This window comes from Malus domestica, chromosome 01 (genome assembly GCF_042453785.1).
Source record: "Malus domestica chromosome 01, GDT2T_hap1".
NCBI lineage: Eukaryota > Viridiplantae > Streptophyta > Magnoliopsida > Rosales > Rosaceae > Malus > Malus domestica.
In genome coordinates this window covers 10,198,150-10,213,888 of record NC_091661.1, presented here as the reverse complement: position 1 = coordinate 10,213,888, position 15,739 = coordinate 10,198,150, and the positions used below count along the sequence as shown (strand labels likewise).

General features: G+C 38.4%; 1 protein-coding gene and 1 long non-coding RNA gene across 2 annotated transcripts; both read right to left on the bottom strand.

Annotated features, from left to right (window-relative positions):
* Positions 1-917: 917 nt before the first annotated feature.
* Positions 918-2,291, bottom strand: LOC139195707 (uncharacterized). The gene is made up of 4 exons (XM_070820998.1): positions 2,208-2,291; positions 2,068-2,129; positions 1,229-1,544; positions 918-1,145 (listed from the first exon to the last, which is right to left on the bottom strand). The coding sequence occupies exons 1-4, from the start codon at positions 2,289-2,291 to the stop codon at positions 918-920; spliced, it is 690 nt and encodes a 229-aa protein (XP_070677099.1).
* Positions 2,292-2,999: 708 nt separating this feature from the next.
* Positions 3,000-3,414, bottom strand: LOC139195828 (uncharacterized). Its single transcript, XR_011580862.1, has 2 exons — positions 3,271-3,414; positions 3,000-3,182 (listed from the first exon to the last, which is right to left on the bottom strand). It is a non-coding gene; the product is annotated as an uncharacterized lncRNA (long non-coding RNA).
* Positions 3,415-15,739: the final 12,325 nt, after the last annotated feature.

Genomic DNA, 15,739 nt, shown 5'->3' with positions numbered 1-15,739 from the left:
ACTATTATGAGGAAAGTACTTAGCCTTTAACAAACCAGAAGCCAAGGAATCTGGATTTTGAACTAAACGCCACCCTTGCTTGCCAAGGAGTGCAAGATTGAACTCATACAATGATCGAAGTCCAAGACCACCATCCTCTTTAGAATGACACATATTTTCCCATGACATCCAATGAATACGGCAGGAGTCATCATTACCCCCTACCAGAACCGACAAAGAATACGCTGGAGATCCTCACAAAAGGTCTTTGGTAGAAGAAAGCAGTTCATTGAATAAATTGGAAGAGATTGACCAACAACCTTAATAAGAATCTCCTTCCCAGCTGCACTGAGCAATTTTTCTTTCCAACCTTTCAATTTTTTCCAAAGTCGATCTTTGATATAGAAGAATTTTGAAGTACGATTCCTCCCAAGGATAATCGGAAAACCGAGATACCGGTTCTACACATCCACCCATTTCACACCTAAATAAGCAACCATTTGATCCTGAATATCCCGCCTAATATTAGGCGAGAAGGATACCGCACATTTTTTAAACCAACAATCTTTAAACGAGGCTTTCAGAAACACAAAACTGTCATCCTCAAACAGCAAATGTGTAATACCTGGTGCTTCGCGGCAAATAGAGACTCCATGAATGAGTCCAAGTTGCTTATATTGGGTAATTAAATTGGTGAGACCTTTAGCAAAAATAAGAAATAAATAAGCGGAGAGGGGATCCCCTTGTCTGAGGCCTCGAGAGGGAGAAATGTACCCAATAGTAGAACCATTAACCAAGAAAGAGTACGTAACAATAGTAACACAACTCATAACCAAATTTGTCCAACAAGAATCAAAACCAAGTTTCAACATAATTTGTTTAAGAAAAGACCATTCCACAAGGTCATATGCCTTACTCATATCGAGTTTCAAGGCGAGTTAGCCCCGTTTTCCCCGTCGGAGATTATGAAGATAGTGACCCAATTCAGAAGCAACAAGGGAATTATCAGAAATTAGACGACCTGGGACAGAAGCACATTGCTGTGTCAACATAATAGCATCCATGATTCCTTTTAACCGATTCACAATTACTTTAGCTCCAATCTTGTAGAGAACATTGCACAAAGCAATGGGACGAAGCTGAGTCATGTTGCTCGGCTCCGGGACCTTAGGAATTAAAGAGACCATGGTGTATTAAGCTGCTTGTGAATTCGACCGGAAGAAAGAAAATATTTAACCGTAGCAATCACATCCGATGCTACTATGTCCCAAAACTTCTGATAGAAAAGAGGGGGTAACCCATCAGGACCCGAAGCCGTGTACGGATCCATATGAAATAAAGACTTTTTTTTTATCTCAATATCTGAATATTCAGCATAAAGCAAACGATTCATCTCCGGAGTAACCCGCTTAGGGACCGCGTTCAAAATTGCATCAAAATGAGCCTTACCATTTAAGGTAAACATAAAGGAAAAGTACTTGACAATAAGCTGCTCAATGTCTCCATAATGGGTAAGCCAGTTACCAAATTCATCAGCTAAACCCTTTATTCTATTTTTTCGACGCCTGTTAGAAGCCTTTTATGAAATTATCGTGTATTGCGATCACCCTCTCGAAGCCAAGTGGCCTTTGATCTCTGTTTCCAATACGCTTCCTCTTGCCCAAGAAGGGATTGTAGCTTATAGTAAAGAGAACTACCTATCTCCCAATCCATCCTAACAGAAGAGTGTTGAAATAAAACCTGCATTTGATCGCGCACCATCTTGATCTCTTACTGAACAGAATGCAGAGAATGCTTCCATTTTAGAAGTTCTACATTGGTTGCCTAGATCTTCTCACAAACACAATACGAAGGGGTGCCCAAAACATTTTTGGCCTAACCAACTGCAACCACAAGAGCACAATCCTCACGCTGGAGCCAAGCTTCCTCAAATCGAAAGTGTCTACGATGTCTAGGACTAAACATATATTTATTCATTAAATTAAATATAAAGTCCACAAAATCTTATTAAAAAAAAAAAACAACCCTCATCAACTTCAATCCTCCCTTGCCCACAACACATCAAACTTCCACTGCTGGAAACTCTACTTGAAAAGCCCATCCACATAAATCCGTTGCTTCTCATTGGTTTCATCAACATCCCAATGAACCTACATTAATGCCAATAACATTAAATTAGTAATTTAAAAAGTATTACGTTTTAACAAAAATAATTGTTCATTATTTACCACAAACTTACCGATAACTCTCCCAACATGAACTTCGTCAACTCTCGGCAGAACAATCCCTCCGCACCAAATTCCCAATGTCATACTTAAATTTGGCACTTGCTCCAAATTTTTGCCTTCAAATTACGGCACTTGCTTCAGTCGATACCTCTCTAATCACATTACAAGTTTCTTTTTGCCAAAACCTTCTCCAGAATTGGCCATTCTTTTTGAAACAAAAAAATTTTGAAAACTAGAGCTCTGAAACTGTGTTTATATAGCACTAGGACACCTTTGTTCGACAAACATATTCGTCGCGCAAATCTCCAAGTTCGTCTCGCAAAGTGCATCATAAATGCGCAATGAATTGGAAGGTTTGAACGCAATCTGACCGTGCTTTGTGTGACAAACACATGGATTCGTCGCGCAAAGATGTCTTATGCGACGAATAAAATAATTGTAATTATAAAGTTTACGTAAATATAGATATCTATGTTTACGTAAACTTTATAATTACAAACAAATATTCAAAAAGTATTGAATGCCTTAAATATTTATTCTAAAAATAATTAACACTTTAAATATTTATTCTATAAATAATTAATACCTGAAATATTATTCTATAAATAATTAATAACTTAAATATTTATTCTGTATATAATTAATGCATTAATCCATACAATTATTTTTAGCATAAGTACTATATTCATTGAAGATTGAAAACACATATAAACTGAGGATAAGGTGCTTACATTAGGTTTCAATAAAAAAACCCAACAGGAATTGAAACCTAATTAAGTCCAAATACATAACTTATAAAAAAAACCCTTAAATTTAAATATTGTCATAGAAAACATAAATTTAAAACTACTTTTTGGATGGTTTTGGTCTATTCCGCAAGACTTCATAACGCCATCGATTGTAACCTCCCTCCAACGCATTATCCATCAACTTTATCAGCTATTCGTTCGTATCATCATCAAGAGTATACTTATACTGTTACACATATATGCAAATAATTAATTCCAACATATAACTAAAAGTTTCACAAACTTAATTATTAATCTATCAACAATATACTTACTAATAGTTCATCCATCACAGCCTTCTTCACATTCCCGGGCACATCTTCCCAAGAACGCCACTCAGCAGTGGGACAATTATTCCTCATGGCTACAGCGATCGCATGCACAAACTCAAAATGTTCCCTCAAATCATGCGAGTTGGCGTTGCGCGTCGACAGGATGAACATATCGATAAACTGTAGTAAGAGGTAAAGGGTGCCTTGATCCATCCACATTCACGCTAACAAAACCAGAACTTGACTTTCGAGCACCACCACGGTCAACAAGAATGAAACGAAACTACACAAATAAATATAGATCAAAATTACCATAAATATTTTTGCATGCATACGTTCAAACAAATTAAATAAGGGTATGAACCCTTTAAATAAGCAATCAAAATACAGAAAGAAGAATAAAACCAACCTTTTGTAAGGATCTAGATCCTGGCTCTGTCAAAGCCCTCCACAATGCTTTCCAATATGCTCTAAAACCAGATCGCGGCAATCACAAATGTTCCTTTCTCCAGCCATCCGATAAGGGCCATCCAATCGTTAAATACACACTTGACCAAAAATTTCAATTTCGCCAATTCAGTATCATCATCCAAATAGAGTAGATGGAAAAGAGACCCAAAAATATATAGAATAATACAAAACAACAAAACGCACCCTTTGGCTTCTATGAATAAGGACGGCTTTCGTTCCTTGAGGTGGGACTACGCCGGACTTGAAAACATTCCATCTGCAGTCGAAGACGAACTTGGCTTCAACGGTGCCTCGGACGATGACAAGCTTTGCGTCGGACTGGCCGAGCTGATCGAACGCGAGGATTGAACGGAGATTGGAGACTTTGACGGAGGGAGCGTTACGGATCTTACGTAGGGCTGAGGAATAGGAGCTGAATTTCTAGAGGGTGCGGACTGCGGCGTATGCCAGGGTTACACCCACAATGGGGCTATCGAAGGAGAAGGCGAGTTCGGGGACTAGGGAGATTAAAATTTGATCGGGCATTGCGCGCCGTGGTTGTTGTCAGGGTTTGCTTACACAAGACGGGCCATGGATGAGATGAGAGAGAGTACGGAGAGAAATTGTGAAATCATAATGCGTATTTATATATATATATTTTTCTCGTAGGAGCTAGATACTGGACTATCTCGTAGACAGGCATTACTTGCTCCGCAAGATACAGGATCCTAAATACAATCGAATTAGGAGAACGTTTCCTAATATCTTAGGGGTTTCTAGATTAGAAGAATGGACAAGTAATGGTAACAAGATAACTCATTATATATAGGGCCCTAGCTAAGACAAATAATATATAGAGCCCTATATATTTGATATTGTTAGAAAACCCTAAGATATGTTGGAAATTTTGAGTAGAATTTCATAGTCCCACATTGCTCATCACCACAAGGTTTCCTCACTTTATAAGGTTTTGTCCCTTATAGAAAGTGATTGGAGTGATGGACCTTAGAGAATAAAATTGGGCTCACCCTTGGTGTTGGGTTTTGGGATGTGCTAATTAATTCATAATTAATACTTTAATTAATTATTTTTGGATTTAATTAATTATTTTTAATTATTTTTGAATTTAATTAATTCATTATTTTATTATTATTTTATCAACGAACTCATTCTTTCAGATGAAGTCTGAAGTGTGAAAGAACGCAGAAAGAAAACACCTATCTGAAAAGATGTCTTCGAACAGATGCATCCCTTCCTCATACCTATTGCGAACCGGCATAATCATATTATATACATCCATTTGCATGGCATTTAGAACACAGAAAATATCAAATTCTTCTTCCACATTCCTAAACCTTCTTACTGAGAGAACTACACAGAAATTCGCCAGAAGTTAAGTTTTCTGGTGCTGGAATTCTAACTTGATCGTTGAATCTTGGTGAAGCAGACGTCCATAGAACTACAATCACTGAGTAGGGACAAAATTTCTATTTCAAGGACATTGCGGTACACAAGCCTCAATCTTCAAGTTGTCTATTTTATATTTTTGTTTTGTTCATACTCTGTTAATTTTTCGATTCACATTTATTATTTATTTGCATATATAATTATATCATGGATTGTTGACTTATATCCAACAATCTTGAAACAAAAATTTATGGATCAATAATCTGTGAATGTGAATGGTGCTGTGCCAAAATACTTTGAAAAGCCTGAGAAGTTCAAAAGCTGGACTTCAAGTGATGGCAACAGAAGATGTTGTTCTTCTTGACAACAATGAATCTCGCTCATGTTGTCAAGGAAGAAGCTCTGAAGTCTAATGAGAATCCAATGACAAAAGAAACTGTCACGACAACTGAAGCTTGGAATCATTTCGAGTTTTGTTGTAGGAATTATATTCTAAATAGTTTGGATGACAATCTCTACGACATTTATTCTTTGTGCAAGACAACAAAGGAGTTGTGAGAATCCCTGGAGAAAAAGTATAAAATTGATGATGCCGGTTCAAAGAAATTTGTTATCAGTAAGTTTCTCAAATATACAATGGTGGATTCAAAATCTGTTGTCTCTCAGGTCGAAGAAATCCAAAAATTGATCTATGAACTGCACTTCGAGGGATGCTAGATCAATGAACATTCCAAGTTGGGGTGATAATTGAAAAATTGCTAACTTTGTGGAATAACTTCAAAATTTATCTCAAGAACAAGCGTTGTGAGATGAATATGGAGAATTTGATTCTAAGGCTATGAATGGAAGAAGACCACAGAAAGGCAGACTGTTCTTATGGGTTTGCTGCCATTGAAGCCAATGCAAATTATGTTGAGGGAGGAAACTCCAAAACCAAGCCGAAGAAGAATAAGGCTTCGAAAACCAAGCAGTTTGTACAATCTTTCCTTGCTCCCAAAGGCAAGAATCTGAAGAAGATTAAGGGCGCATGCTATGTGTGTGGAAAATCTGGTCACAAGGCACAAAATTGTTATCATTGCAAGGATGTAATCATGCCAACGGAAACAACAACAACCATGCTCACATGGCAACCACCAATGAAGAATTGGCTACTGTTGTGTCCGAGGTCAACATGGTTTCAAATGTGAGTGAATGGTTGTTGGATACTGGTGCTACTAAGCACATCTGCGCTAACAGAAATCTTTTCACTGAATACCATATTCACATCTGGAGGGCAAAGGCAAAGTGGTACTCATATTCACATCTGGAAAAAGTCTCACCTTGCTGAATGTGCTGCATGTTCCTGAAATAAGGAGGAACTTGGTTTCTGGACCTATTCTGATTGCCAAAGGCTTTAAACTTGTAATGGAATCCAATAAATTTGTACTTACCAAGGGTGGGATGTTTGTTGGAAAGGGTTATATGGCTGATGGCCTTGTGAAACTCAATGTAATTGCCATTGATGATACTAATAAAATAAATGCTTCTACTTATATTGTTGAGTCTTCTAATATTTGGCATGCTAGGTTAGGACATGTTAATTTTCGTTCCATGCAAAGAATAGTTAAATTAGAATTATTACCTAAATTCGAAATTGATTTTAATCATAAGTGTGAAACATGTACTGAATCGAAATTTGCTAGGCAAACAAGAAAGTCAATTCTGGAAAGATCAAATGAATTACTTGGATTAATTCATAGTGATCTTTGTGACATTAAATCCACACCAACTCGTGGAGGAAAGAATTATTATGTCACTTTTATTGATGATTACAGTAAGTATTGCTATGTTTATTTAATTCATAGCAAGAACGAAGCTTTGAATATGTTTAAGACATATAAAGCAGAAGTTGAAAATCAACTAGAGAGAAAAATCAAAGCACTTAGATCCGATAGAGGAGGAGAGTATGAGTCTACTACCTTCTCAGATTTTTGTGCACAACATGGAATTATACATCAAACAATGGCTCCATACACACCACAACAAAATGGTGTTGCCAAAAGAAAAACTAGAACATTCAAAGATATAATTAATTCCATGTTAAATAGTTCAGGGCTTCCACACAGTTTGTGGGGTGAAGCTTTACTTACTGCAACTACCATATTGAATAAGGTTCCTTTAAAGAAGATTGACGAGTCACCTTATGAACTATGGAAAGGACATAAACCCACTTATAAAACCCTCAAAGTGTGGGGTTGCTTAGCAAAGGTGCAAGTTCCGTTACCGAAAACAACAAAACTAGGACCTAAAACTATTGATTGCGTATTCATTGGATATGCAAATAATAGTTCTTCTTATAGGTTCCTTGTTGTAAAATCATTGATTTCTGACATACATGTTAACACTATATTAGAATCAGGGGATGCAGAATTCTTTGAGGATATATTTCCTTACAAAGATAAGGAATCTGGTTCCAATACAAAGAGGGTTCATGATCATAGTCATGATGAAGCCTCTTCTTCTGGTGTCCAAGATGTGGAACCAAGAAGAGGAAAAAGAATCAAAGTTTCTAAAAACTTTGGACCATATTTCATTGCTTTCTTGTCCGAGAATGAACCTAGAACTTTTTAAAAAGCAATGTCTTCTTCCGAGGCTCCTTTATGGAAGGAAGCAATTAAAAGTGAAATGGAATCCATTTTGGAAAATAAAACATGGGAATTGGTTGATTTACCTCCCAGTAGTAAACCAATTGGCCATAAATGGATTTTCAAGAAGAAACTTAAGGCGGATGGAACCATTGATAAGTTCAAGGCACGTTTAGTAGCCAAAGGTTATCCCTAAAAGAAAGGGTTGGATTATTTTGACGCCTATTCTCCAATTTCTCGCATAATGTCAATTAGGAGGTTAATAGCGATTGCGGCTGTATACAACTTTGATATACATCAAATGGATGTAAAAACAACATTTTTAAATGGAGAACTAGATGAAGAAATATACATGGAACAACCTGAAGGGTTTGTGCTTAAAGGACAAGAAAGCAAAGTGTGCAAATTAGTTAAGTCATTATATGGACTTAAACAAGCACCAAAACAATGGCACGAGAAATTTGATCATACTTTGTTGACACATGGGATCAAAATAAATGAATCTGATAAATGTGTCTACATTAAGAGTAATGATAAAACTTGCGTTATTGTCTGCTTGTATGTGGATGGTATACTCATAATGGGAAGTGATAAAGATGTAATAAATAAAACAAAGAAAATGTTGAATTCAAGTTTTGACATGAAAGACTTAGGTCAAGCCGATGTCATTTTAGGAATTCAAATTAAGAGAAATAGTGAAGGGTATGTCCTTACACAATCCCATTATGCAGGAATATATTACGAAGGTTTGGTCAATTTGACTGCAAACCTGCTGCAACTCCTTTCGATGCTGGATGCAAGTTGGAGAAAAATAAAGGCAATGCCATATCTCAACTTGAATATTCTCAAGTAATTGGAAGTCTAATGTACTTGATGAATTCAACTAGGCCCGACTTAGCTTATGCAGTAAGTAAGCTTAGTAGATATACAAGTAATCCGGCACAAGAGCATTGGGATACTTTAGTAAGAGTGTTAAGGTATTTGAAAAATACACTTCACTACAGATTACACTACACAAACTATCCACCTGTTGTCGAAGGCTTCAGTGATGTCAATTGGATTTCTGACACTACCGAATCCAAGTCGACAAGTGGATATGTTTTTACCTTGGAAGGTGCAGCAATATCTTGGAAATCCTCTAAACAGAAATGTATAGCTCGTTCCACCATGGAGTCTGAGTTTATAGCTTTAGACTTGGCTGGCGAAGAAGCCGAGTGGCTTAAACATTTTCTAGTGGATATTCCAGTGTGGCCAAAGCCTGTAACTGCTATATGTATACATTGTGACAGTATGGCCGCACAATCAAGGGCCAAAAGTCATTTATACAATGGAAAGTCGCGACACATCAAGCGTCGACATAATACTCTTAAGAAGTTACTCTCCAATGGAACAATATCCATTGATTATGTAAAGTCAAAGGAAAATATAGCTGATCCTTTGACAAAAGGCCTACCAAGAGAGCAAATATTATTTACATCGAGGGGAATGGGTCTCAAGCCAATTCAATGAATCGAATTGGGCAGAAACCTAACCTAGCTGATTAGAGATCCCATGGTCTAGGTTCAATAGGCAAACTAGTTAAGTTTGATTCAAAAGTTGAACACACAACTTACCCATTCTTATGATAAAATGTGTGTTGTCTGTTGAAGTTTAAGGAGTTATGTTTTATACATTTAATGACATTAATATCTTGTTATTAAGAGGAATATGAAAGACTATTCTTAATTAATGTCACCTATATATGAGTAAATAAGGCCGCATTTATAAGAATTGAAATTACTAAATTCTCTAAAGCTCCTATGAAATCCAAGATCTGTTTAGAGCCAAAATGAACACAACCGTATGAATTGACGTGTGGCAGACATGATATGTGTATAACGTATTGTCTCAATTTACTACTGCGGTGAACAGTTTAAGATCTTCCACATCCACTATGTCACCAAATAAACCCGATATATTTTCACTAGGGTAAGTTCAATTCTAAAAGACACTTCACTCGATGCATATCATGTCTATTCTCTCTCAGTTTTAGGCAGCCTAGTCATACATTTGCATTCAAATGTGGGGTGTTATAAGTAAATTGGTGGTGTTTGAAAGAAATTTCAACTCAAATGTGGGGTATTGTTGGAAATTTTGAGTAGAATTTCATTGTCCCACATTGCTCACTACCACAAGGTTTCCTCAGTTTATAAGTCTTTGTCCCTTATAGAAAGTGATTGGAGTGATGTACCTTGGAGAATAAAATTGGGATCACCCTTGGGGTTGGGCTTTGGGATGCGCTAATTAATTCATAATTAATATATAATTAATCATAATTAATATTAATTAATTATAATTAATATTAATTATCAAAAGATGGGCCTTGGGGCTCTAATAATTAAATACTTTAATTAATTATTTTCGGATTTAATTAATTATTTTTAATTAATTTCGAATTTAATTAATTAATTTTTTTATTATTATATCAACAGACTCATCATTTCAGATGAAGTCTGAAGTGTGAAAGAACCCAGAAAGAAAACACTCATATGAGAAGATGTCTCCGAACAGATGCATCCCTTCCTCATACATGTTGCGAACAAGCATAATCATATTATATATACATCCATCTGCATGGCATTTAGAACACAGAAAATATCAAATTCTTCTTCTACATTCCTAAACCTTTTTACTGAGAGAACCACACAGAAATTCGCCAGAAGTTATGTTTTCCGGTGCTGGAATTCTAACTTGACCGTTGAATCCTGGTGAAGCAGACATCCGTAGAACTACAAGCACTAAGTATAGACGAAATTTCTGTTTCAAGGACATTGCGGTACATAAGCCTCGATCTTCAAGTTGTTTGTTTTATATTTTTGTTTTGTTCATACTCTGTTAATTTTTTTATTCGCATTTATTATTTATTAGCATATATAATTATATCACGGATTGTTGACTTATATCACATACAAGTTGGATCGCCTAATGCAATCTACCCGACAAGACTGACACCTAAACTTGGATCCAAGGTGAGCGAACGGTGTGGATGTGAACATACACGTGAAGGACTGGCCTTGGCCCTGGGGCAACTACTAACACCGGGTGCAGCAAGATCAGCATGTACACAAGTACGTATAAATGCCATGACAGTAATATCACAACCATATAGCAGCATTTATCACAATTTATATCACAATAATGATACTAGGCAAGTTAGGCGTAAAAGTGAAGTAAATACGCATTTATGGAAACTATAAATATATATAGGTATAAAACAACTGCCCACTCACAAGTACGTCGCTGGGTCATAGCCCCCGAGCCTAGCTTGGCCTCGAAAATCCTCGGAAGAAGTTTCCCCTATATGTGAAATAACTAAATAACATTAATTAAAGCACATAACGGAAACCTAAATAAAACCCCCATAGTTTGCTCAAACCTAGGGTGTAAATATATGAAATCGATCTACTCGACGACACGAACACACACGTGTCAACCACGCGCCAGCCGGAGGCCAGACGCGCCTCGACGCGCCACCCAAAGTGGCTGTCTACGCACCCCCATGCGCCCCCGCGAGTACACTATACTCGCCTTCTTCACGAAAATCTGCAATTTTGCAGATTTTTGGGCCAACTTCTAGAGCCCCTAACGAGCTAGATTCTCAACCAAATTCACTTCTACAAAAGCCAAATGAAAGCTAGGAATGTGATCTACCGATCCCAATTTACAGAAAGTTCAAATATAGTTCGTGTTGTTCAGAAATTTGGCCTGAAAGTGGCCAAACGACCACGGCTGAAATTTTCCAGAAAACTAAAATTTTCTTCCCAACTTCCAAAGTTGATTTCTAACTCGTTACTTAACCAAACTCAGTGATTCAAAAGCCATTTTGAAGTTAGGAATTTAGAGAACAATTTTGTACCTAGAAGAAGTCTAGTTGTGGTTGAGGTTGACCAGAAAAACGGTTTGAAAGTGACCAAATGGCCACGGTTCTTGAGTGAAAAATGGCAGGTTCTCCTTCTTCTCGAGTTTCTGGGTAAACCCACACGTTCAAAACACAAACAAATGATCAATAACAACCCATAGAAGTGAAATGAAGGTTCTAAGGGTTTCTCAAGGCTTACCTAAGCCATGCATGGCCTGAAAATCGATATGTCGAACTCGCCGAGTCGACCTTCCGAGTTGGTGAGTCAAAACTCGTCTACATCAGATTTCAAGGACATGGTTGTGATCGTGGGACTGAGATGATCACAATGATGTAGTTGGTTTGTCACGTTTGTGAGTTTTGGTGTGTTTTGTGGTTGTTGCAGAGAGGAAGAAGAAGAAGAAATGTGGCGTGAAAAAGGGAGAAGAGAGAGAGAGATGTTTTTCTGATTGAGGGAACAGAAAATAAAGAAGAGATGGGATAGGTGACAGTGAATAATGAAGGGGGAAGTGCACATGATGGGTTTAAAAGGAATCCAAGGATAGGTTTTTAGATTTCCTACAATAAAAGGAAATCGAAATCTATCCGAAGTAGATGTTTTTACACTTTATTTATGCCTACTCGTACTAACGTGTACAATTTAAATGCGATAGTGAGAAATAAAAAGGAAAGCGATAAGAATAAGTCCACGTCACTTGCCAATAAGGGCATAATCATCAATACACATACTCGGGGAGAAATTACATAGGAAAATTAGGGACGGGTCGTCACAATTCAAGTGTGTTTGCTATTTATTTCTTAGGATGGGTGGAGGTTTAATTTCATTCAAGCATCATGTCAGAATCAGGAAGCTGGAAGGATATTGCTGTAGCACAATCAACCAGCTCTTTCATGGTTCCTTATTTAAGAAAAGCCAGAAAAGTGCCCTCTTTTGAGTTTAAATTCAAATTCACATTTGGAGCCTCATTCCCCTTGTTTATAACATACTTGACCAATCCCGAAACTACTGAGCACCGGTCAACGTTATACCGTCAAGGACCCAGAAGAGTTTCCCTCCAACCAGGAGGCCAATCACAGCGTGACACATGTCGACATCAAAAGCCAATCATAGCGCGACACGTGTCAACATCAGAAGCCAATCATAACACGACACGTGTCAATATCAGAATGAAACTATAAACTCTTTTCAATAAATAGAGATCATTCTCTCACAATATTTCCTAATGTCATTTGTACTAAATCATTCACTAGTACTCACTAAAATGAGAGCTTGAACCTATGTACTTGTGTAAACCCTTCACAATTACTGAGAACTCATTTACTATGTGGATGTAGCCAATCTGGGTGAACCACGTACATCTTGTGTTTGCTTCCCTGTCCCTATCCATTTACATACTTATCCACACTAGTGACCAAAGCAATCTAGCGAATGTCACAAACTTAACACTTTCTGTTGTACCAAAGTTTTCGTTAATTTTGTGCATCAACATTTGGCGCCGTCTGTGGGAACGACACTTATTCCCACTCTTTTCAGCTTTGCCAAGCTGGTTTCCACCATTCGTACACTCTCTTTTGACCAGGCATCCCTCTCCAACATGGGGAGCGAAGGAAGCCACGGCACACAGAATGATACCCCTCTTGCACCTAGTGCGAAGTAACAAAAGAAGGAAGGAAATAGGGTTGCCCTTCAAGCTAAAGTCGATGAGCTAGAAGCTCAGAACAACAAGATATCAATGAAGAATGAGGTCCTCTAAGAGTAGTATGAGAAGCTCTTTGAGACGCTCCACGAAACTAGGTGTACTCAAACATGCGAGCTCGTTGCTCCTGTGGACATCAACCATCATCTGGGTGCCCCCCAACACGGAGGGTCACCTCCCTTCGACATGGATATCCCTGATGAGGAGTGAGCTAATCATCAAAACATTGATCAACATGAGACTTCTCTCAACCCAGATGCTTCGACCCGAAGTAGAAAAAAGTGGAGGAAGACACCTCCTTGCAGAAGGGTTGGAAGGATCGAAAATCGTTTATCATGACTGCCGAGACTTCCTAAAGCAACGTTGAGATAATCCCTTCCACATATGCTCGAAGATCAATGACCCAAGGGTTTCTGAAAGACTCGATCCCCTCCCACGACCCAGGCCAGCTGCCAATCTAGGGAAAGAACGACAGGTCCTAGAGGAACATGAAGGTACGGGGGACTCTGAGGTATTCCGACAGACTCGCCCTAGAAGTCAGTACGGCGAGTCCAAGAAAAAACCACACGCCCTTGTTCAAACTTTCCTACTTCCAAGAGGCAATGGAGACTTACGAAAGAAAATTCTTGTGGCACATGACTCCACTCAGGACCCCCTTGTCCTATAGCTCCTTGAGGAAGTAAACAAGTTGAAGGCCAAAAGTCAGGCCGAGATACCTGACTGGAACCAACCCAGGCCTGGCCCTCTCACAAGAAGGATCCTCGACACCCCATTCAAGCAAAGACAAAACAAAAGCTTGGTTTACAACTCTATACTGGAATGGAGGATCCAATTGAACACCTTAACCTCTTTGAGTCCACCATGGCATATCGGATGCACACTGACGAAGAGCGATGTCTTCTCTTCCCCTTCACCCTTTCTGGCAAAGCTCTAAACTGGTATTGCCGTCTTCCACTTGAGACAGTAGACTCATTTGAGGAATTGAGGAAACTGTTTGTCTCTCAACACATCTTCCAGACTGATCATTTGCATTCTGCAGATGACTTGTACACTATTCTCCAGAAGCCGGACGAGTCACTACGAGAGTATGCCGGTCGCTTCAGCCATGAGTATTCTCGCTGCACTGAGGCAGATGACAAGACCGCCCTCAAGGCCTTCACGATAGGCCTACATGATTGTTTCTTCAAGTACATGATCAATGCCAACTCTTGGAAGACTTACTCTGAGGTGATGGCACATGCTTACAACCACGCCTCCGCCGAAGTAAGGACATACCAAGGGAACCCCCATATGGTTAACCCCTATCAACAAATGGGAAGTGGAAGTCAAGTTCTACCAAGTGAGGAGATCTTGGCTATTCAGTCACCCATTACATCATCTCCTGCCTCATTTAGCTACTCGCTAAGTCACCAAATGTATCTGTATCTTGGTATGAGGAAGGATTTTTACTCTCAGCAAGCCCATTACAACAAGAGGGATAAAAGTTCGTATCAAGACAACCAAGGGTGAACTTATCGTAGACTATTATAACTATAGGGCAAAGCCTCACTCTTTCAAAGTGGAGGACTAGGTACTGAAGGAAATGCTATTATAAGAAGGCATACACATTACAAATGTTTTGACTCTCAACCGTTTGAGATCTTTTGTCACACAAGCCATTCGGCAAATATTTAAAGAAGAGGGAATTCAGACAACTTTTTCTGAGTCTTTTGCGTTCCTAGTACTGGAATACTTGGTCTACGCTGGCCTACCCTTATACTCCAACTCAGAGCTTCAACATGCATACTTTGACACAAAGTATGTGTTACTATGTGTTACAACCAACATGGTTCACATATCAAAAGCATGGATCCCTTCATGCATAGCAAAACATTCATAAACATCACTCATATCAATCAACATAAACATCATACATTCCAACACATTCATACATAAACATTATACATTCCAACACATTCATACATAAACATCATACATTCCAACACATCCATATATAAGCCAACTATGCTTCAAAAGGGTTCAACATACTTTGTGTCTTCGACACTTGCTACAATGTGCCTCGACACCTTGCCCTTATTCTCACCAACCAGGTGATGAAATGTGAAAAATGAACTGATCTTCATGCCACCAACCAGGTGATGAAATGTACAACCCGTACTCTTCTTCATGCCACCAACCAGGTGATGAAATGTACAACCCGTACTCTAATATCATTTGGCAACTTGCCACTCATGCCACCAATCAGGTGAAGAACGAACTCATCTTCATGCCACCAACCAGGTTATGAAATGTACAACCCGTACTCTCATTCATGCCACCAACCAGGTGATGAAATGTACAACCCGTACTCTAATATCATTTGGCAACTTGCCACTCATGCCACCAAACAGGTGATG

What these genes read in the sequence shown, in the direction of transcription:
- LOC139195707 (XM_070820998.1), bottom strand. Translation starts at nt 2,291, where the DNA reads ATGACATTGGGAATTTGGTGCGGAGGGATTGTTCTGCCGAGAGTTGAC. An exon ending in GAGTTATCGGTAAGTTTGTG is followed by an intron (nt 2,130 to 2,207) that starts GTAAATAATGAA and finishes GCATTAATGTAG; the next exon opens with GTTCATTGGGATGTTGATGA. An exon ending in TATGTGGATGGGCTTTTCAA is followed by an intron (nt 1,545 to 2,067) that starts GTAGAGTTTCCA and finishes GGCTTCTAACAG; the next exon opens with GCGTCGAAAAAATAGAATAA.